General features: G+C 51.4%; 2 protein-coding genes across 2 annotated transcripts; both read left to right on the top strand.

The window, feature by feature from the left end:
- Positions 1–4,354: 4,354 nt before the first annotated feature.
- On the top strand, positions 4,355–5,314 carry LOC137677018 (olfactory receptor 14C36-like). The gene has a single exon (XM_068424210.1). The coding sequence runs from the start codon at positions 4,355–4,357 to the stop codon at positions 5,312–5,314; it is 960 nt and encodes a 319-aa protein (XP_068280311.1).
- An 11,062-nt stretch (positions 5,315–16,376) lies between these two features.
- On the top strand, positions 16,377–17,423 carry LOC137677002 (olfactory receptor 14C36-like). Its single transcript, XM_068424194.1, has one exon. The coding sequence runs from the start codon at positions 16,428–16,430 to the stop codon at positions 17,421–17,423; it is 996 nt and encodes a 331-aa protein (XP_068280295.1). The 5' UTR covers positions 16,377–16,427.
- Positions 17,424–21,006: the final 3,583 nt, after the last annotated feature.

Genomic DNA, 21,006 nt, shown 5'->3' with positions numbered 1-21,006 from the left:
TACTCGCTGGCAGAATTAGAGTGAAAAAAAGAAGAGCCAGTGAGGAGAGGTGCCCTGTGGGACTTCATATTTACAAACAAAGAAGAGCTGGTCAGGGATGTAACAGTCAGGGGTAAGGAAGTAGAGTCTCCTATCCTGAGAGAAGGGAACAAGGCCAAGAGCAGGACTTCAGGAGAGCAGGCTTTGGCCTGCTAGGCATCCTGCTTGGAAGAATTCCATTGGATACAGACCTGCAGAGAAGAGGGGTGCAGAGATTCTTGATGGCTCAGGATCTCCTCTTCAAGCTCCAGAATGGTCAATGCCCACAGGCAAAAAAGTTGAGAAAAGGTGTCAGGAGGCTGGCACGGATGAGAAAGGAGGTCCTGACAAAAACCAAGCATGAAGAGGAAGCACAAAGAAGGTGGAAGCTGGCTGCCTGCCAGCCTCAATGGTTCTGTGCTGCTGTGATAGAGAGAGCCATTTGCATGTGTGTGTTTGTCTGTGCGTGGGAGAAATGGGAGGATGAGGGGATCCTGGGACCAGCTCCAAGAGATATGGAGGGTCTAAGACCAGCTTCTGGAGGTCTCCTTTTCTGTATAGGTCTACATTTTCCACTAATACAGCCTTGCATACAAACAGCTTAAAATCTCATTTACCCTTTCTCCGCTGACCCTGCTGTTGCTTGCTTTGTCCCCTCCTTTGGTGTTTTGGAGATTGTGTTCAGGGCAATTCCTACCTGGTTCTGCTGTGCCCTGCAACTTTTCATGCTGTTATGTCCTGAGAGACACCACAATCAGGGTGAGCCATCTGCACACAGGCATTACCAGCTGACCAAATGGAGCTTCAGTCCAGGGGGACCTTGAGAAACTCCAGGATTTGACCAACAGAAACCTCTTGAACTTTTACAAGGAGAAGTGGCCAGTCCTCATTGGGGGAAAGAATAACCATGTGCATCAGGGCAGGCTGGGACCTGAAGTGCTGAGGAGTGATCCTGAGGAGAAGAGCTGAGTACTAGGTGGGACGCCACATGAGCCAGCGGTGCATGCTCACCATGAACCAGGCCAGCTGCAGACAGGGCTGCATTAGGGTGAGCATGACCCCTCGGAGCAGGGGGATCGTTATCCCACTCAACACACACTGCTAGGGATCCCTACACAAGGGTTTGTCCCAGTGGTCAGCTCCCCAGTTTGGTGGACTGAGGCAGAGTGGTCAGAGGAGGTCTGCCAAGGTGGGGTTTGGAGCCTCAAGCACATGCCCTGTGTGGAGGGGCTGAGAGACCTGGGCTTCTTAGGCCCTTTTGCCCAGTTGCGCAGAGACTCAAGGCAGTATACGATTAGCCTGAGAGTGCTTGAGGGGTAGTTTCCAAAATGGTGGAGCTGCTCTCAAAATTGGGAACCAGCATGAGAAAGAAAAAGATGCCACAAAGTGCAGACTGGGATGTTGACAGTGGTCATGAGGAGAAAGAAATGTCACTGCAAGTGCAGTGCTGTGATACAATGGGGCACACAGAAAGAGTCTGGTTTAGGCAGAGCTTTGTATTGAAACAAACAGCCTGTGAGGATGGAGAGATATCAGTAAGGGTAGTGAGCTGCTCAGGAAAGAGCAAGCTTGGTAAGCAGGGTGGGTGTCAACAGCCTCCAGGGAAACAGGCACAGGCTGGGGAAACCATAGGACATGCTGTGCTGGAGACAGCTTGGGGCTCTGGCAAGGCTGAAAGGCCTCAGCACAGCCCAGGTCTCTGTCTCCTGGTCTATGGCTGTTCTCTCTGCACCTGATGCCTGTGAGGAGATATCTTACCATTAGAGCACCAGGACCTCATTGCCTCCTCGTGCCCACCCGTGAGCCTGGGAGGCATCACATAATGGTCCTGCTCTAGGCATTGCACTACCCCACATCACCCTGCCCCAGGAAGAGCCCTGAGCAACGTGTGAGGGACAGGATCTCCCTTTGCGGGGGGCTGGGGGTGAGGGCTTGGCCCTTTGACTTCATGTAACACATCCAGGTTTCCTCAGCATCAGAGCCACCTTTCCCTTGTCTTTGCCTACCTGTCATCACTGCCTCCAGTTTTCTGCTCTAACTGACTCCCAGAGAGGCTTTGTCAGTGATGTCCCTCAGTGGGACCCATTATCAGTCCTTGAAACTTTGGAGTTTGCATCTGACTTGGACTTGTTCAGATTTCGTCAGCTTCTATTACTGTCTCAGTTCATGGACTCAGCACTAAACCCACCAGAGGGGTCATTACAATGCTTGGGCTGGTCCCTCTGCTGCTGAGCTGGGCTGGGCTCCTGGGATGGAGGGAGCTCATGGCAAGTGGGAAGCGCTGCAGAGAGACAGCTCTGCCCAGGAGCAGCTCCTCTGCAGAGCGCAGCAGGGCTGAGGGCACTGCCTGCAGGCAGCGAGGGGAGAGGAGCCAGGCAGAGAGAGGTTAAAGCTGGTCAGGATTGGAAGGATGACTGAGAGCTCACTGAAGGAGAAATCTTTGCAACTCTTGACACAGTAAGGCTCTGGGTGCAGGGCAATGAAGCCGTAATTGCTGGAAGCATCTCCTAAAGCTGGCACAGCCACAGCTTATGGAATCTGTAAGGGGGGATGGGGGGGGAGAACGAGGTGGGGGCTCTTGGTAGGCTATCTTGAATAGCTGTGAAGCCAGGCGTGCAGCCAGAGGTGCCCAGAACTGTCCTGCAGAGCAAGGTCCCTGTACCCCAGAGGCTGTGTGCTGGGGCAGGGTCTCTGTTGCCTGCCACGGTCAGCACAGCCTGCACGGGGAGCTCTGCACGGAGCTGTGGGGAGAAGACCCTCGTAGGGTAGGAAAGGTAGGTTCTGCTTTTGAGAGGGTGCTGCGTGGGCCAGGGCTGCTCACAACTCCAGATCAGCCCTGGAACATTTCACAGGGCACTTTTCAAGAAGCAAATCAAGGCAGGGGCTACCTGGGAGCAAAGGTGCTTGCCAGGGTTGGTGCTTTCAGTTCCCACCTGTGATGGTAGGTGGAAATGGTAATGGAGCTGTCAGGTGTGCAGAAGAGAGGGAGACTCCTGCACCATTACAGTGAGTGATGAAGAGGTTTTTCAAGGAACCTGATAAAGTCACTTCACCTACCTCAGCCTACAGGAAGCCTTAACATCCCCTTTGTGGTGTCTTCAGGGTTGATCTGACCTTCTCTTTAGGACTGGCCAGCACACAGGTGCCCCTGGGCAGTGTCCAGCTGCCAGGAGGTGTCTGCAGGGCAGAGCTGAGCACACAGTGGGTAAGATGGGGTCTGTGAGCAAGGACAGGGAGGAGATGTGGGGACAGAGAAAGAGCTCCCAGCAGGGACAGCTTCAGGCAGCAGAGTGATGGGCAGGGAGTGGGCAGAAAAGGCCAACAAGCACTGGGGGAAGCTGTGTTCGGGAAGCTCTCTTGTGGTCCTTCCCTGTAGAAGTCTGCTGGGCATTGTCTGCTGGGCAATGAGCTGACTCTCCATTGAAGACATCCCATCTCCAGGACCCCTGACTGTCTGCTTTGCCTGTCCTGCTGGGCTTGCCAGCTGCCCTCCAGAAAGGCACAGCTCTCGCATAGGATCCTAGGGAGTGCTGAGCCTTTCCTTGGGGGTCAGCACTCCCCTCTCAGAGTCTTTGCTTGTCTCTGAGAGGGGCCGTGTCCTGCCCTCTCCATCACAACTACACGTCTGTGTTGGAAAAAGAAGGGTTCACAGATCTGCCCTTTGAAACAGGACTCCCCTGCTTTCATCAGAGTCCAGCTGCTTTTTTTCTAAAGAGCAATTTGTGTGTGCAGTCATCCTCGAGGTAGCGGAAGTGAAAGCCCTGGGCAGCTGTGAACAAGACTGATGGACACTGCGGCTCTCCTGACTCTGCACTGAGCCACAGAGAGCTGGGCCCTTTTGCCTGTCCTGTCTTAAGACTCCTCACACTTTCAGTCATAAAAAAATAAGGATTTCAACCCCTCAAAAGAACACTCACCAGGTGTGGTGGTGGAAAAGAAAAACAAAAAAACAAAATTATTATCAGGACATGCTAAGCCTCTCTTCTGCAGCCCATGTTTTTCAGAGTTGTGAGTGCAGATATTGAACTTTTCCTTTAAAGGTGGATTACATCTGACATCTCTTGGGAACATTGGAGCTGTCGTAAACCAGCTCCCATGTACCCACTGCAGCAGAGCAAAGCTGACTCCTTGGTAGCACAGGGTCAGAGGTCCTGCTCCTCAAAGCACACTCAGCCAGCACAAACCACAGAAAGGAAATGCCTTTCAGCTGGGGGTGATTTCTATGAAAAATGGAGTGTTTTTTTTTCCCAAAGAAATCTTCTACTCCTCAAAGCAATCGATCCTAATTTTTCCCTCTTTTCCTTCTTGGACAGTGCCTCATCCCCAGAGGGACCAAATGTCCAACAGCAGCTCCATCACCCAGTTCCTTCTCCTGGCATTTGCAGACATGAGGGAGCTGCAGCTCTTGCACTTCTGGCTCTTCCTGGGCATCTACCTGGCTGCCCTCCTGGGAAACGGCTTCATCATCACTGCCGTAGCCTATGACCACCGCCTCCACACCCCCATGTACTTCTTCCTTCTCAACCTCTCCCTCTTTGACCTGGGCTCCATCTCCACCACTCTCCCCAAATCCATGGCCAATTCCCTCTGGGGCACAAGGGCCATCTCCTATGCAGGATGTGCTGCTCAGCTCTTTCTGTTTGTCTTCTTGATCGGAGGAGAGTGTTCCCTTCTCACCATCATGGCCTATGACCGCTACATTGCCATCTGCAAACCCCTGCACTATGGGACCCTCCTGGGCAGCAGAGCTTGTGTCCACATGGCAGCAGCTGCCTGGGCCAGTGCGTTTCTCAATGCTCTGCTGCACACTGCCAATACATTTTCACTACCCTTCTGCCAAGGCAATGTCCTGGACCAGTTCTTCTGTGAAATCCCCCAGATCCTCAAGCTCTCCTGCTCAGACACCTACCTCAGGGAAATTGGGGTCCTTGTGGTTAGTGTCTCTTTAGCATTTGAGTGTTTTGTTTTCATTCTTTTCTCCTACGTACAGATCTTCAGGGCTGTGCTGAGGATCCCCTCTCAGCAGGGACGCCACAAAGCCTTTTCCACGTGCCTCCCTCACCTGGCTGTGGTCTCCCTGTTTATCAGCACAGCAATATTTGCCCACCTGAAGCCCCCTTCCATCTCTTCCCCATCCCTGGACCTGGTGGTGGCAGTTCTCTACTCTGTGGTGCCTCCAGCATTGAACCCCCTCATCTACAGCTTGAGAAACCAGGAGCTCAAGGATGCCATTATGAAAGTGATTCGACAGATGTTTTTCAACAGTCTTAAAGATACCACCTCTCTCCACAAATGACTCTCAGATTATCTGATTCCATTCCTTTCTTGATTTTTTGGGGTGACGGTATTTTATTTATTTATTTAAGTATCATTATAATTGTCATTATTGCTGCTGTTATTGTAATTCATAGTTATTATGGTCCTAGAAAATATCTGCATTTACGTCACTGTATCTGAGTCTTCTACCTACTGTGTGTCACCTGGTACCCCGGTGCCTTGGTGTGTCAACACTGGCTCAGTGGGGGCTCTCTCATAGCACCTGTGCAATAATATGTCATCTCCCCAGTGCAGTGCTTTCATGCCAGGCTCTTCTTCCAAAGAGGCCTGAGGAACTGCACCCCTGAAATTCCTCTTCCTCCATCTGTTCAGGAATAAAAAGGTCAGATCATTTTAGAGACATAGGACTGGGTTTAGGAGTCACCAGTTGGTGTCTGGTGAAAGTGAAGATGGCGAGTGCAACTGAGGGATATACCCAGGGCTTTCAGACAGGTGACACTGAAGATCCTCTTTCTGGGAGGGGAAACTAGAGCTGCCTGGAAGGCATGGTGGTTCTCCAGGGTCAGTGTGTTTCTCGGGTTGTGTTGGGATGGACGAGATCAGCAAAGATGGGGTTTGGGGCCCTAAGTACAGGTCATGTGCAGACCTCCTCTGGGCACCCTTTAGTACCTCCCCACCTGTCTAGAGCAGGAATTTTGCAGAGGGACACACTAGTCCAGGTGTGATCACATCATGGCTCACTGGAGGGAGATGAAAACTCAAGATGTCTGGGGTGTCCACGCTCCTCCTAACACAGCCCCATATGCAGTTGGCCTTGTTCATGGTGAGCTTGCACCACTGGCTCACATGGCATCCCTTGTAGCACCCAGGCCTTTCTCCTCATGGTCACAACTCAGCCAGTCAGGACCCAGACTGCCCTAATAGATGGGGTTATTATTCCTGCCTGTTGCAGCACTGGCCACTTCTCCTTGTAAAACGTTACAAGTTTCTGTTGGCCAAATCCTGGAGTTTCTCAATGTCCCCCTGAACTGAAGCTCCATTTTACAAGCTGTTAATATTTGTGTGCAGATGGCTCACTATGGTTGTGGTGAGCCATCAACACAAGATCACAGCATAAGAAACTGCAGGTCACTACAGCTAATAAAAGGAGTTGCTAGTTTTGTACTGCCCAATGTAGGAATCTGCAGGACAACCCTCTTAGAAACACTATATGAGGGCACAAAGCAAGCAAAGTTAGGGGCAGTGGGGACAGAGCAGGGTTGGACTGTTTGTAGAGGAATGTATGAGGACGATGAAAGAGAAGAACTCGGGTGGGAAAAGAAGGAGAAACAAAACCACAGGTTAAGCTCAGATAAGATGAAGCCTGCTTAGATTTAGCTGCCTTGCAGCCCTGCGTCAATGACTTCAGTAGGACAAAAAAGCCCCAGTTGACCACTCCAAACATGTCTGCTTACTTCCACGCTCATGGGGAACCTGAGTGCTCTCCCTACTGTCATCAAGGGAAGACCTGTGGTGGAAGAAAATGCACAGTCACTCATCCTGCAAGGGACCTCAAGAGGGCTCTAGGCCAAGGAAAAACACTGTCAGTGGAGAAAGGGCAATGAGGGGCGGGCTGTTTGCATGCCAGGCTGTGTTAGTGTAAGATGTACACCATTAGAGACACACAGACAGGACGGATCCCTCCAGGAGCTGGTGTTAGACCCTCCATCTAGGTCAGAACTGGCCTCAGGATTCCCTTATCCCCCCAGTTCCCCCATGCACAGACAAGCACACACACATGTGCAAATGGCTCTCTCCAGCACAGCAGCACAGAACCATTGAGGCTGGAAGGCAGCCAGCTTCCACCTTCTCTGTGCTTCCTCTTCATGCTTGTTTTTTGTCACGAGCTCCTTTCTCATCCATGCCAGCCTCCTGCAATGTTGTTTGACTTCCTGCATGTCCAGGTGTACTGTTCTGGAGCTTGAAGAGGACATCCTTGACTATCAAACAGCTCTCCCTGCTTCTCTGCAGGACCATATCCCATGGGATTCTTCCAAGCAGGTTCCTCAGCAGGCCAAAGCCTGCTCTCCTGAAGTCCTGCTCTTGGCCTTGTTCCCTTTCCTCAGGATCTGACAGTGCTTTCTCATCCCTGATGAGCTCTTCCATGTTTCTAAGTATCATGTCCTGCAGGACACACCCCCTCACTGGCTCTTCAGGCACCCTTCTCGGGAAGATGTTGCCAATGAACTCCAAAAACCTCCTGGATGGCTTTCACCTTGCTATGCTGCCCCTTCAACAGATATTGGGATAGTTTAGGTCTTCCATGAGGACCAGGGCCTGCAAACATGAAGCTTCTTCCAGTTGTCTGAAGAAGGTCTCATCTACTTCTCTCCCTGACCCAGGAGTCCGTAGCAGACATCCACTGACCATAATGTTGCCCATGTTGTTCTGTCCTCTCATGCTGGCCGTTGAGTTCAGGTGACTCATTGTCTGTCCCCAGGCAGAGCTCCACGCATTCCTGCAGCTCTTTCCCAGAAAGGACACCTTCCTCTCCAGGTCCAGACCTATGGCCTTATGAGTACCAGACCCCCAAGACCACACAGTTACTCCAGGAGGGGGTATTTGTAGTGCCCTGTAATTCCTCATGCTTTTCTCTGATGAGCGACACCCCAGTCAAGATGAGCCAGCTTCACGCAAACATTAAAAGCTGAACAAAGGGTGCTTCAGTACAGGGGGACCTTGAGAAACTCTGGGATTTGGCACATGGGTATCACTTGGAGTTTTACAAGGAGAAGTGGCCACTCCTGTACTGGTGGGAGACAGGGGGCGAATAACGCCATACATCAGAACAGGCTGAGACCTAACTGGCTGAGCAGTGACCATGAGGAGAAGGGCCTGGGCACTATGAGGGATGCCCTATGAGCCAGTAGAGTATGGACACCATGAACAAGGCCAACTGCATATGGGGCCGCATTAGGAGGAGCATGGGCCACCCAAACAACCTGAGTTATCATCCGCCTCAGCTCACCACAGGTGTGGTCCCACACACGTGGGTGTGTCCCAGTGTGCAGTTCCCCATTTTGGAGGAGTGGGGAGGAACTGAAGAGTGTTGAGTGGAGGTCTTCCAAGGCAGGGTTCAGGACCTGGTGCACATGACCTTTGTAGTGTGGCTGAGGCACCTGGAGTTCTTTGGCCCAGCGGTGTGGAGGCTCCAGGCAGTATAGGAGTAGCCTGAGAGTGCTTGAAGTCTGTTTTTAGAGATGCTTGAGCTTTTCTTTGTAGTAAGAAACAGCACAAGAAAGAAATAATGGCACAACATGCATCTGAGGAGGTCCAGACTGGACATGAGGAGAAAGAAATGTCACTCGAAGGGCAGTGCTGTGGTGTAACAAGTCACCTAGGGTCAGCCCAAGGCTTTGTGTTTCAAGGACCACCGAGGGAGGACAGAGAGATATCAGTAAAAGAAGGAAGATGGTCAGGGGAGAGCAAGGTGGGGTAGCAGAGTGGATGTCCACAGCCTGCAGGGAAAGAGACCCAGCTGATGTGACACCACAGGACAGGTCATGGTGGAGATGATAGAGGAATGTGGCAAGGCTGAAGCTGTCATCACTTTCTCTGTGGCTGTTGTCTCTGCCACTGATGCCTGTGAGGAGACACCTCATCCTTCCAGCACTGGGGCCTCATTGCCTCCTTGGCCATACACAGGAGCCTGGGAGGTGTGATACCACACTGTCCTGGTTTGGACTAGGACAGACTTTTCAGTTAAGTTTCTTCTAAGTGACTGCACTTTCTGAAGATGACTGCATGTGCTTGTTGTCGTGGATACCAGGGTCCCCACTGGGTCTCTCTGTTCCACAAGTGAAAGGGTGTAAATGTGTTGCACCTGCGGGGAGGAGCAGACAGGACAGCTGACCCAAAACTGACCAATGAAGTATTCCATCCCACCCATTTGATATTCAGTTCAGAGCCGAGGAACCATGAAGGTTGTGCTCTCTTCCCCTATGGCCAACATCTGAGGAGGACTCTGCATGCGGTTCTGCCTTCAGTCCTGAATCCGGATCCTGCCTGCCGTCACGTGTTCTTTGGGACTCCCCAGTGCCTGCATTGCAGTGTCAGCGATGATGTGATTGTCATCAGGGGAAACTCAGTAGTGGTTTTTTATGTAGTTCATTGTTTATTACACTATTTTTCATTGTTGTTGTTTATTAAAACTGTTATAACTTTCCAACCCCTAAGTCTCTCTCACTTTTCTCTTTTCCTTTTCCCTTCTGGGGAAGGAAAGGGTTAATAGAGAGCATCTGTCATCATCTTAACAGCCCACCCACCCTTAAACAATTACAGATGTAGAGAGTGATAAAATCTCCCCTCAGCCTCCTTTTCTCCAGGCTAAACAACCCCAAGTCCCTCAGTCGCTCCTCATCACACTTGTGCTCCAGATCCTTCACCAGCTTCATTGCCCTTCTCTGGACTCACTCCAGCACCTCAAGGTCTTTCTTTTAGTGAGGGGCCCAAAACTGAACACAGCATTCGAGGTGCGACCTCACCAGTGCCAAGTACAGGGGGACGGTCCCTGCCCTAGTCCTGCTGGCCACACTATTTCTGATACAAGCCAGGACACTATTGGCCTTGGTCACCTGGGCATACTGCTGCCTCATATTCAGCCAGCCATCGACCAACACCCCCAGGTCCTTTTCCGCCAGGCAACTTTCCAGCCACTCTTTCCCAAGCCTGTAGCGGTGCATGGGGTTGTTGTGCCCCAAGTTCAGGACTCGGCACTTGGCCTTGTTGAACCTCAGTACAGTTGGCCTGGGCCCATCAATCCAGCCTGTCCAGATCCCTCTGCAGAGCCTTCCTACCCTCAAGCAGATCAACACTCCTGCCCAACGTGGTGTCATCTGCCAACTTACTGAGGGTGCGCTCGATCCCCTCATCCAGATCATTGACAAAGATACTAAAGAGAACTGGCCCCAATACTGAGCCCTGGGGAACACCACTTGTGACTGGACACCAACTGGATTTAACTCCGTTCACCACAACTCTTTGGGCCTGGCCATCCAGCCAGTCTTTTCCCAGCGAAGTGTACGCCCATCCAAGCCATGAGCAGCGAATTTCTCCAGGAGAATGCTGTGGGAGACGGTGTCAAAGGCTTTACTAAAGTCCAGGTAGACAACATTCACAGCCTTTGCCTCTCCATTATCTGAAGACTTAATTCTTGAGCAGAGTGCATTGAAGATTTGAAGTCCCTCCATCTCCCCTGTGTTTCAGCATTGAAGGTTACATTAGTCCAGTCGGAGATGTTGTTTTGATTCTCTGCTATTGATTCTCTACTATTTGATTCTTTCTATTGTTGTTTTGATTTGATACTTGTGTTCAGGGATCTGATCAACACATCCATCTCCATTTCTGGAATGGTGACTGAGGTTGCTCAGGTAACCCTTGAGCTGATCCCCATCCACGGCTGGTTATCCTTCTTCACAGGAGGAGAACACAGGGGGCACCCCCTCAAAACAGGGGGCACCCCCCCATACTCATCCTCCCTGCCAGTTTCTTCAGCAGAGGCTTTATTCCTCCATTGCAGAACTCCATGTGAGCAATCTGACCCACCATATCTCATTGAATCCAAAACCCTCATGGTTGTGTGACAAGCCATGGGGCTCCAGCTCCTCCTGCCTGCCATCCACCTCCTCTGGGAAGTGCACATTTGGGCCCCAGCAGCTCAGCTGTGACACCAGGGTGGAGCACAGACTTCTCATAGGAAAACCTGAGCACTGATCCTGACCAGAAGACCATTGTGCATTGAGCTGTGCTGTACTGCACTTTCAGCCTGGCCTTCACACCTGAGCTGTGCTGCACAGACCCTTTGGCTGTGGGACAACTTCAGCAGCTCATTGTCACAATGCAGCCTGCAGGCAGCTCCCACTCTGTACCAGCTCTTACACCTCCTGTGTGGTCTTGCCTGTATCTAACAGTGCAGCAAGACGTGAGAACATCATTTCTGTTTGACTGTAGAGATGATGAATAGAGTTGTTCCCTTGTAAGCAAATCCTAGAGTAGCTTGAATGACCAAAGCAGGAGACTGTCTTAAATGGATGGGGTCTACATCGTGTGCTGCATTTTCATCACAGGCCCTGGGGTTCCAGCCATTCAACGGGACCTGAGAAGATCTGTAGGATTCTCCCCTTATACTGCTAGACCTAATGAACAGCATTTTAAAAGGTACCTTACAGAGTCTGAGTGCCTTTCTTACTGGGATCACAACAGACCAGCACCTCCTGGGGAAAAACACTCTCTCAGCACCCTTGGATGCAGCCCCTCAGGTTCCCATGGACTGGTAAGGGTGTAGTTTGCTCACGTAACCCCTGGCTTGATCCCCATCCACTGCTGCTTGTTCTCCAGAGTCCTTCTTCGAAGCAGTAAGGCCCGGGAGACCTCGCTGGTGGTAACTGAGGCTGAGAGGACGTAGAGTATCTCAGAACTACGTACACCTACTTTTACTAAATTTAGCAGTGGTCCCACATTATCTCTGTTTCTTTAACTGTTCCTGAAGTAGCAACAGCTCATCTTAGTGCCCCTGAATTCCTTTTAGACTTTCAATTGGCTTTTGCTATGAACCACTGCTGTGCTTGGAGGATGCTGTCTTTGAAGACAAGCTGTGTCCAGGTAAACTGTTAAAATGATTGTTCTGTTCCTTGACTGACTCATCAAGGGAGTGAGTAAAGATCCCTGTGTGACACGCTCTGTGTTCACGCAATGCCTGCAGCTGTTGGGTAGACAAGGGACAGATCGTGCCTCTCTGATGGCATCTGATGGCTGATGCCTCTGACTGATGGCAACAGTCAATGGCACACAGGCACCAAATCACACTCTGTGCAATGCTGTTTGGGGTGTCTAATGCACGTGCCCTGAATGGGAATTGCTTTTCTTGTAGGTGCTGTGATTTCTCTGCCACCCCTGGAACCTCACGTAGCTCAGTGGGCCTGGATTTGAACATTCTTTGAGTAGGTCTGCCCTGGATTCTGTAACACAATGTGCGGATGAACATGAGATAACTGCCAATATAGTCAGTAAAGATCTAGTAAATCCAAAAGAAGGAGAACAGGAAGAGAGATACTGAGCTCTCCCTGTGGCATATGACTCCATTCCATTGCAATATCTCTATAGGCGACCCTGAACATAATGAGTAGGGACGGGGTCAGCGGCCCTTACTTTAGGCATCAGCTGTCATTTTAGGTGGCCAAAGGAAATTCCCAAGAGCTGTCAAAAAGGTGCTCCCAGATGTTTTCCTGTCTCTCCATCAGCCTGCAAGTATCTGTGATCTGTCTCTATTACCTGCACATAACTGACCACCTCTGGCTCCTCAGATGTCACCAGACATTTGCATCTGAACAGCTCACTCCTGGCCTCCATCTCCAGTAATTACTATGGGAGCTGAGACAAGGAGCTCATATGCAGATGCCTGTTCAATGAACAGCTGAACAGAAGCAAGAGGAATCCCACCTCCAGTAGGTTTGTGGTGTGCATGGGAGGGAGCTGAGTCTCCTTACAGCCCCAGGACTAAAAACCAAGGAGAATATGCCTCGACTGACTCAGCTGAACCCCTTTCCTCAGCAGGGGTAAGGGAGATCATTCCCTGTCCCTGTCTGGGTGCCCTGTCTAATGATGGGACAATAAAAGTTTATACTTAGACCTAACTCTGTCTCTCAGCAGGGAAATGTCACTGCAGGAAAGAAGTGTCTCTCCCCAGCTGAGGGAGGGAACATCAGTGATTGCATCAGCCTGATTCACAGCAGGTTCCCCTGGAGCCCCAGGGACATCTGGAGGGAGCCCAAACGGGACAGAGGAAGAGACACCTTAGGCTGGTCCCTCTGCTGCTGAGCTGGGCTGGGCTTCTGGGATGGAGGCAGCTCATGGCAAGTGGGCAGCACTGCAGAGAGACAGCTCTGCCCAGGAGCAGCTCCTGTGCAGAGCGCAGCAGGGCTGAGGGCACTGCCTGCAGGCAGCGAGGGGAGAGGAGCCAGGCAGAGAGAGGTTAAAGGCAGTGTGGGGTGGGAGGGTGCTGAGAGCTCACTGGGGGAGAAATCTTCACAGCCCTCGACATGGTAAGTCTCTGGCTGCAGGACAATGAAGGAGCGGTTGCTGGTGGGATTACCTGAGGCTGGTGCATCCCACAGTTTACAGGATCTGTCAGGATGTCTCTCACAGTATCTCTGTTGTAGAGGAGAAGAACATGCTCCAGAGCAGGGCTTCCCTGCTGCACTGCCAGAGGGACAGAGCATGACGGCTGCCTTCTGCTGGGGACAACTGCAGGGGTGTGCAGCCAGGGGTGCCCAGGGCTGTCCTTCAGAGCAGGGTCCCTGCACCACAGGGGTCTTTGTGCCAGGGCAGGGACTGTGCTGCCTGCCAGGGTCAGCACTCAGCCTGCCCAGGGAGCTCCCTCTGGTGCTGCAGGGAGAAGCTGTGGGTGGAAGGAGTGATCCCAGGCAGGGCAGGGTCCTTCTGCTGTCGAGAGGGTGCTGTGTGGGCCAGGGCTGCTCACAGCTCCAGATCAGCACTAGGAAACTTGCAAGGGGATGTTTCAAGAGGAAGGTCAAGGCAGGGTTTGCTACAAAGATAAAAAGATTTCCTGAGTCTGTGTTTTCAGTTTGCTGCTTTGAGGGCAGGGGACAGGAGGGGGAGTGGGGGGAAAGAGAAAGAGAAATAGAAAAATGTTCTCAAGTTTGAACAAGTCATTGAGACTCCTGAGCTGTATCTTTCAGTGGTCAGCAGGTCTGCTAGGAGCCTCTTAAAGTGCCTTCAGTCACTCCTCTGCCCATGGACAGCACCAGCATCACCTTTGCTGGACCCATCAGGGTGTTCTGCCCTTCTGAACCTCCAAACAGGAACATGCACGTAGCCAGTGCCCTGCAAACAGGCAGGTTTGTGTAGGTGAGTGCACAGAGGTTGCAATGGGGTCTGTGAGTGCTGACAGGGAAACACCTCCCAGGGGGGAAATCTCCAGGCAGCAGGGATGTGATCTGGGAATGAGAGGAAACTAAAAGCAGAAATGTTGTGGGAGGGAGAATTCAGAAAACTCCCTGTGACCCCCTCCAATGCAGACCCCTTCCTCTGAGCAAGCCCCCTTGCCTCCTCTCACACCCACCAAAGCCTCTGCCCTCAGGGCCGTGGGGTCCAGGACATGAACCCCCTCCTGTGCAGCCAGAGCTCCAGCAGAGCCGTGGTGCAGCTCTCCAGCCACGTGCCCAGTTCCCTCTGCAGAGCACAGGGGCTGAGAGCAGCTGCCCGGCAATGCTGGTGTGTGGGAGGTGGCGTGCACAGCTGGGTCAGGGTACCGCTGTCCTGAGGGCCCGCCTGCCTGTGCCCTGGCCTCTCCCAGCCACACCCTCACTGTGTTTTCCCTCTTTCTCCACTTGTCTCTGTTATTGCTGTGGTTATTTCATTCTTGCTGCCAGGCTCTCTGGGGAGGTGGAGTTTCAGCTGCAGAGTCACACACTGATCTTGTGGGTCTTTTCGTGCAGGTGTGTCCATGAGAACAAGTGTCCCAGCTTTCCTCTCATCTGTGGGATCTGGTCAATATAGTCTGTGTGGCTGGGATATGATCTGGCTCCTACTGAGATGCCCTTGTTAGGACACTTGGCTGTCCCCTTGAGATGTCCTTCCAAGCTGCCCTCAAGAATGTAAACCTATCTCATAGCACCTCTGTTTTACATTAAATCTCTGAGGAGAACGCAAAGCCTCTGCAACTGAGGCAATGCTGTTGGGTTGGTGAAATAAGGCATGAGTGTCGATGGCTGGACGTGGGGTGCTGAGACCTTGAGAAATGGTGAGACATTTAGTGATCTGCAGTGGATCCCTCTGCTCTCAGCAGCTTCTGGTCATTTTTCAGGGTAACATGGGATTGTGATAACCCTCCACCTCAGAAAGCTGCAAGCCCAGAGAAAATGGGAACTTGATGGAGTGACAGACCAGCTCCCCTCACTCTGCACTAAGCCACAGGCAATCCTCTTTCCTCACAGGACTCGCTCTGTTCTCCCTGAGTGCAGCAGAAATGCTGAGGTTTTCTGACATCCAAGAATACTCACCAGGGAAGATGGAGGGGGAGCTGTAAAAAAAATAGAACTCTTAAACTGCCTTCTGCCCTCCCTGTTGGAAAGCTGCCTGGCAAAAAAGGACCTCGGGGTGTTGGTCTTGGCCAGATGAATATGAGACAGAAGTGTGCCCAGGCGGCCAAGAAGGCCAACGGCATCCTGGCTTGTAGCAGAAATAGTGTGGCCAGCAGGACGAGGCAAGGAATTGTCTCCTTGTACTCGGCGCTAGTGAGGCCGTACCTGAATACTCTGTTCACTTCTGGGCCCCTCACTACAAGAAGGACACTGAGCTGCTAGAGCAAGTCCGGAGGAGTACAACAAAGCTGGTGAAAGGTCTGGAACACAAGTCTTGGGAGGAGCAGCTGAGGGAACTGGGATTTTTAGTTTGAAGAAGAGGAGGCTAAGGGGAGACCTTATCACCCTCTACAACTACCTGGTAGGAGGTTGTGGTGAGGCGGGGGTCGGTCTCTTCTCCCGGATAACCAGCGATAGGACGAGACGAATTGGCCTCAATTTATGCCACGGGAGGTTCAGGCTGGATCTTAGGAAGAGTTTCTTCACTGAAAGAGTCATTAGGCATTGGAACAGGCTGCCCAGGGAGGTGGTGGAGTCACCATCCCTGGAGGTGTTCAAAGAAACACCTAGATGTGGCGCTTCAGGACATGGTTTAGTGGGCATGGCGGCATTGGGTCAATGGTTGGACTTGATGATTTTTAGGTCTTTTGCAACATTAATGATTCTATGATTCTATGTTCCTTAGCACTGGGGGTGCAGATGCTGACAGGCCATTAACAGCAGTTTCATAGGACAAAGTTGGCCACCAGGACAGGTCCCTGCTCCTACCCACTTCTGCAGAGCAGGGCTGATGATCGAGAGCCCATGGGCAGATGCCCTGCTCTTCATCACACACGTGGCCAGCATCAACCACGACTTCTGCCACAGAGCTGAAGGAAGGTCTACTAAAAAAACAAAGGGATGTCTGTGTGTTACAGAGTGGGGACACTGTCGGAAATTGCTTTGACTTTGTTTCGAGAAGTGTCCCCTAACTTGTCACTCTCTTTTTCTTCTATGGCAGGTCCCCATGCCCAGAGGCACCAAATATCCAACAGCAGCTCCATCACCAAGTTCCTCCTCCTGGCATTTGCAGACACGCGGGAGCTGCAGCTCTTGCACTTCTGGCTCTTCCTGGGCATCTACCTGGCTGCCCTCTTGGGCAATGGCCTCATCATCACCGCTGTAGCCTGTGGCCACCACCTCCACACCCCCATGTACTTCTTCCTCCTCAACCTCTCTGTTCTTGACCTGGGCTCCATCTCAGTCACTCTCCCCAAATCCATGTCCAATTCCCTCTGGGATACCAGGGCCATCTCCTACGCAGGATGTGCTGCACAGGTCTTTTTCTTTGTGTTTTTGATGTCAACAGAGTATTCTCTTCTCACCATCATGGCCTATGACCGCTACATTGCCATCTGCAAACCCCTGCACTATGGGACCCTCCTGGGCACCAGAGCTTGTGTCCACATGGCAGCAGCTGCCTGGGGCAGTGGGTTTCTCAATGCTCTGCTGCACACGGCCAATACATTTTCACTACCACTTTGCAAGGGCAATGCTGTGGACCAGTTCTTCTGTGAAACCCCACAGATCCTCAAGCTCTCCTGCTCAGATGCCTACCTCAGGGAGGTTGGGCTTCTTGGGGTTAGTGTCTGTTTAGGATTTGGGTGTTTTGTTTTCATTGTGCTGTCCTATGTGCAGATCTTCAGGGCTGTGCTGAGGATCCCCTCTGAGCAGGGACGGCACAAAGCCTTTTCTACGTGCCTCCCTCACCTGGCCGTGGTCTCCCTGTTTCTCAGCACTATAGTGTTTGTTTACCTGAAGCCCCCCTCCATCTCCTCCCCATCCCTGGATCTGGTGATGGCAGTTGTGTACTCGGTGATGCCTCCAACCATGAACCCCCTCATCTACAGCATGAGGAACCAAGAGTTCAAGGATGCCCTGTGGAAACTGATGACTCGATGTTTTTCTGAAGCAATAAAGCATCCATCATCTTCTGCAGAGCAGTTATAATGTAACTCATTACAGGCTCAGCTTGTCTTTTTTTTTTTTTTTTTTTGGTGGTGTTATTGTTTTTTTTCCTTGTGATGGTGTTGTCATCCCCTTTCTAATTCATTGTCTGCTTTTCTTCTGTTGCTGTGGAATTGAGGAGCTGTGCTCTCTGTGTGTTTAAACAAAATAAAAGACCTTGTAGTGTATCTTTCCTGATATCCTTTTTCCGAGGCCTATTTGGAGCTGCAGGGACAGTTCCTGTGTGCATGGGTGGAGGGCAAAAGAGTTCCGGCATGGCAGCACTGATGGTGATCACCATCATTTGATCCTCCAGAGCTCTTCTCTTTCCACTTCCACACTCTCTGATCCCTTGCGTTGGTGTAAGGACTGAGTGCTGTGGCTGAGTGCTGTGACTGAGTGCTGTGTAAGGACAGTTGTGCTGTATGGTAGTCCTGTGACCACAGGCAGGGACAGGCAATGGGCACCTTTGTGACATAGCTGGCCTCCATAACAGCCTTTCCATAAAGAAAGGTGATCTCCTCAGGGCAGTGCCTGAAGGCTTAGGTCTTCTTGCAAAGATTCTCTTAAGAATCTTTAGCTTGGAGAAGAGGAGATTGAGGGGTGACCTCATTAATGTTTATAAATATGTAAAGGGCAAGTGTCATGAGGATGGAGCCAGGCTCTTCTCAGTGACATCCCTTAACAGGACAAGGGGCAATGGGTGCAAGCTGGAACACAGGAGATTCCACATAAATATGAGGAAAAACTTCTTTACAGTGAGGGTAACTGAACACTGGCACAGGCTGCCCAGAGAGGTTGTGGAGTCTCCTTCTCTGGAGACATTCAAAACCCGCCTGGTTGCGTTCCTGTGTGATATGGTCTAGGTAATCCTGCTCCGGCAGGGGGATTGGACTAGATGATCTTTCATGGTCCCTTCCAATACCTAACATTCTGTGATTCTGTGAAGAACATGCCCAAGGAAGTGGCCCACAGACGAAAACACCAGATTGCAGCTAAATAGTGTGGGTGTGCAGGGTTTGGGCATGCAGCAGTGTCCTCGCAGCCAGACCTCCTGTGAGAGACCTGAAGGACCAGCAGAGCTGTGTCTGGTCTGTGCTGATGTTCGCTGGACACTCCAGGGCAGCTGCCCCAGGGCAATTAACATGAACTAGCCTCTCACAACCACCATTCCCAACAATGGCCTCTCACTCCAGCTTGGAGAGTTTCTTTGTCCCTCCATGGAAGGACACCAAGTGAGGAGGTCAGAAGTCCATGTTTGCATTGTACAGACAAGATGTAAACATGCACATCGTGTGTGTGAGGTGAGATGAACTCAAGTGAGCACAAACAACATCAGCTATTCCTTGGGGTTCTGTAAAGGCCTGTGGGACAGACAGTGTGTCGAGGTCACTTAACTTTGGGAGTAACATCCCATGGGAAACCACCTGACTGCAGCACTGGGATGTGTTTCTTTGAACTGAGATCCCTGTGTTCATTTCTCATGATGTGGGGCATCTCAGATGAGTGTAGGGCAGGGCGATACACTGCAGGGCTGAGGTGCCTCCCGTCCTTTGGGAGTAGCAACAAGAGACTAGAGAGACACTACCCCTGCTGCAGGGCACTGTCTCTGTGTAAAAGGGAAAGACTGTCTCTGAACATCCCTGGGTGCATAAGGAGTCCATGAGGTGAGCACACATGGGACACCTGACAGAACCTTGACATTTGTGTGTGTAACTCCAGCAACAAACCCCACTGGCCCAGTGAGATTCATCTCAGCTGCCTTGGACAGGCTCATTGCAAGTGCTCCTCTCTGCTATGTCACCCTTGCCTGAGATTCTGGATTGTGCTTTCAAAAGTGCCAGAGCAATCAGAGAGTTTCTGGAGTCCTTGGAAAAGGCAGATGTCAAACCCTTCTTTAAGAAGGGCAGGAATGAGAATTGGGAGAATTACAGGTTTGTCACCCTGCCTCCATCCCTGGGAACAGGACGGGACATGTCCTCCTGCAACCGTTTCCAGGTACCTGAAGGACAAGAAAGGGATTGCTGAAGCAAATGGGTAGGGGAAAGAAAGTCATGTTGTGTGGATAATGCAAAGCTGCGCAGAATTCTTGAGCATCCTCATCTGTTTCACCCTGCCTTGAGCAGGAGAGTGAGACAAGATCATATTCAGGGCTCTCTTCAAACCTGGGTTATTCTATGGCTTAATGAATCTTTGCCTTGGAGAGGTTGTTGGAGACACAATAGGTGGAGGAAGAAGGAAAAAAAGAAGAGTCAGAAAAGGAGATATAAGAGGTTTCAACATAAATACAACAGTTCCTGTGAAGAATGTTTCTCCACTCAAATCATTAGCAGGAAATATATTGGATCAATTTGATAAAACAAGCATACCTTTACCTGGTCAGGTCCTGGGCCATAAGGAAGGTGACGGATGGGTATGGTATTATGAGGTCAATTGTGTCTCAGAAACTCATAATCCAGTAGGAAGCTGTGGGGGACCACAAAATGGCAGATGAATGTCTCAAAGTTTGCAATTGTGTACATGGGTACATGACCTTGGTGACATTTTCTGAGGCAAGAAGTTAGTCACCGACTAGGAGTGAGTGACGTCTCCGCCCTGCAACCCTCCACCCCCTCCAGAGAGACCCATCCGGGATATCGGGGGACAGCCTGGCAATGGGCCAATCCTATGGTGCAGGAACAAGACCTGTCACGCCCTCGGGATTGTGAGTGGTGCGAACTGTGACTGGCGGCTCCACGTCAGCAGGACTCTGCAAAAGTTCTTGTGGGAATATAACGGAAGATTGGCGAGGAAGATTGTAAATACGCTCAAGTGACTTGCACCTGGGGTGCCGAAAAACACATATATCATACTAGTAACTGTTGTTTAGTCTTGTGTGCTGGACAAGTAGAACATCTGCATTCAGATAACATAGGCATGTGATAAGACTCAGGGGCACCTAATTGTTCATGGCTGAGATTCCTGCCCTGCTGTGAGGAGATCAAAGCGCAGTGGAAAACTGCCGCCTGCAAGAAACCCTTGATATACAGGTGAAAGCAGCAGGCCCGGAATCTCTCACTCTCTGACTAGCAGGAACCGAGCTCCGCGGTGCCCGTGTCCCTCCTTTCGTGCCTTTGCCCCGGGTGCTGCTCCGGAGATCCCCCAGTTTGCGAGGTAACAGGAATAAATTTGCTCTTTGCATTTTATCCGTGGTCTTGTGGCTGTTCCTGCGTCCTGCCTGTGTCGGCTCACACATTTTGGCGTAGTCGGCAGGATCCAGGAACAGCCATGCCATGGCTGAAAAAGAAGTCGGGGACTGGGGAGGCCGTGACGGTGACTCCCCACATTCCGGGATGGCCCAGTACTGAGGAATGGGCCCCCGTGGCCACTCTCCTGGCTCCGCTGGCTCCGCCAGAAGCATGGCCTGAAATAGATGACGGGGTGGCGATGACCCCCCAGGCAACTGACACAGCTGTGCGCGGGTGGCCATGGAAAACGGCATCAGATTCTTCTCGCAAATTAGCGGAGAGATTGGGATGGTTGTTAGCTCCTGGTCTTAGAGCTTTTCACCGTGAAAATGTTGCATTACGGAGTAGAGTGAGAGAAT

Source organism: Nyctibius grandis (genome assembly GCF_013368605.1).
Source record: "Nyctibius grandis isolate bNycGra1 chromosome 34 unlocalized genomic scaffold, bNycGra1.pri SUPER_34_unloc_1, whole genome shotgun sequence".
In the NCBI taxonomy this organism is placed as follows: domain Eukaryota; kingdom Metazoa; phylum Chordata; class Aves; order Nyctibiiformes; family Nyctibiidae; genus Nyctibius; species Nyctibius grandis.
The sequence above is the reverse complement of the archived record's forward strand: the minus strand, read 5'-3'. Positions and strand labels throughout refer to the sequence as shown.

Excerpts from the sequence above, each read along its gene's own strand:
- LOC137677002 (XM_068424194.1), top strand. The coding sequence starts at position 16,428 with ATGGCAGGTCCCCATGCCCAGAGGCACCAAATATCCAACAGCAGCTCC.
- LOC137677018 (XM_068424210.1), top strand. The coding sequence starts at position 4,355 with ATGTCCAACAGCAGCTCCATCACCCAGTTCCTTCTCCTGGCATTTGCA.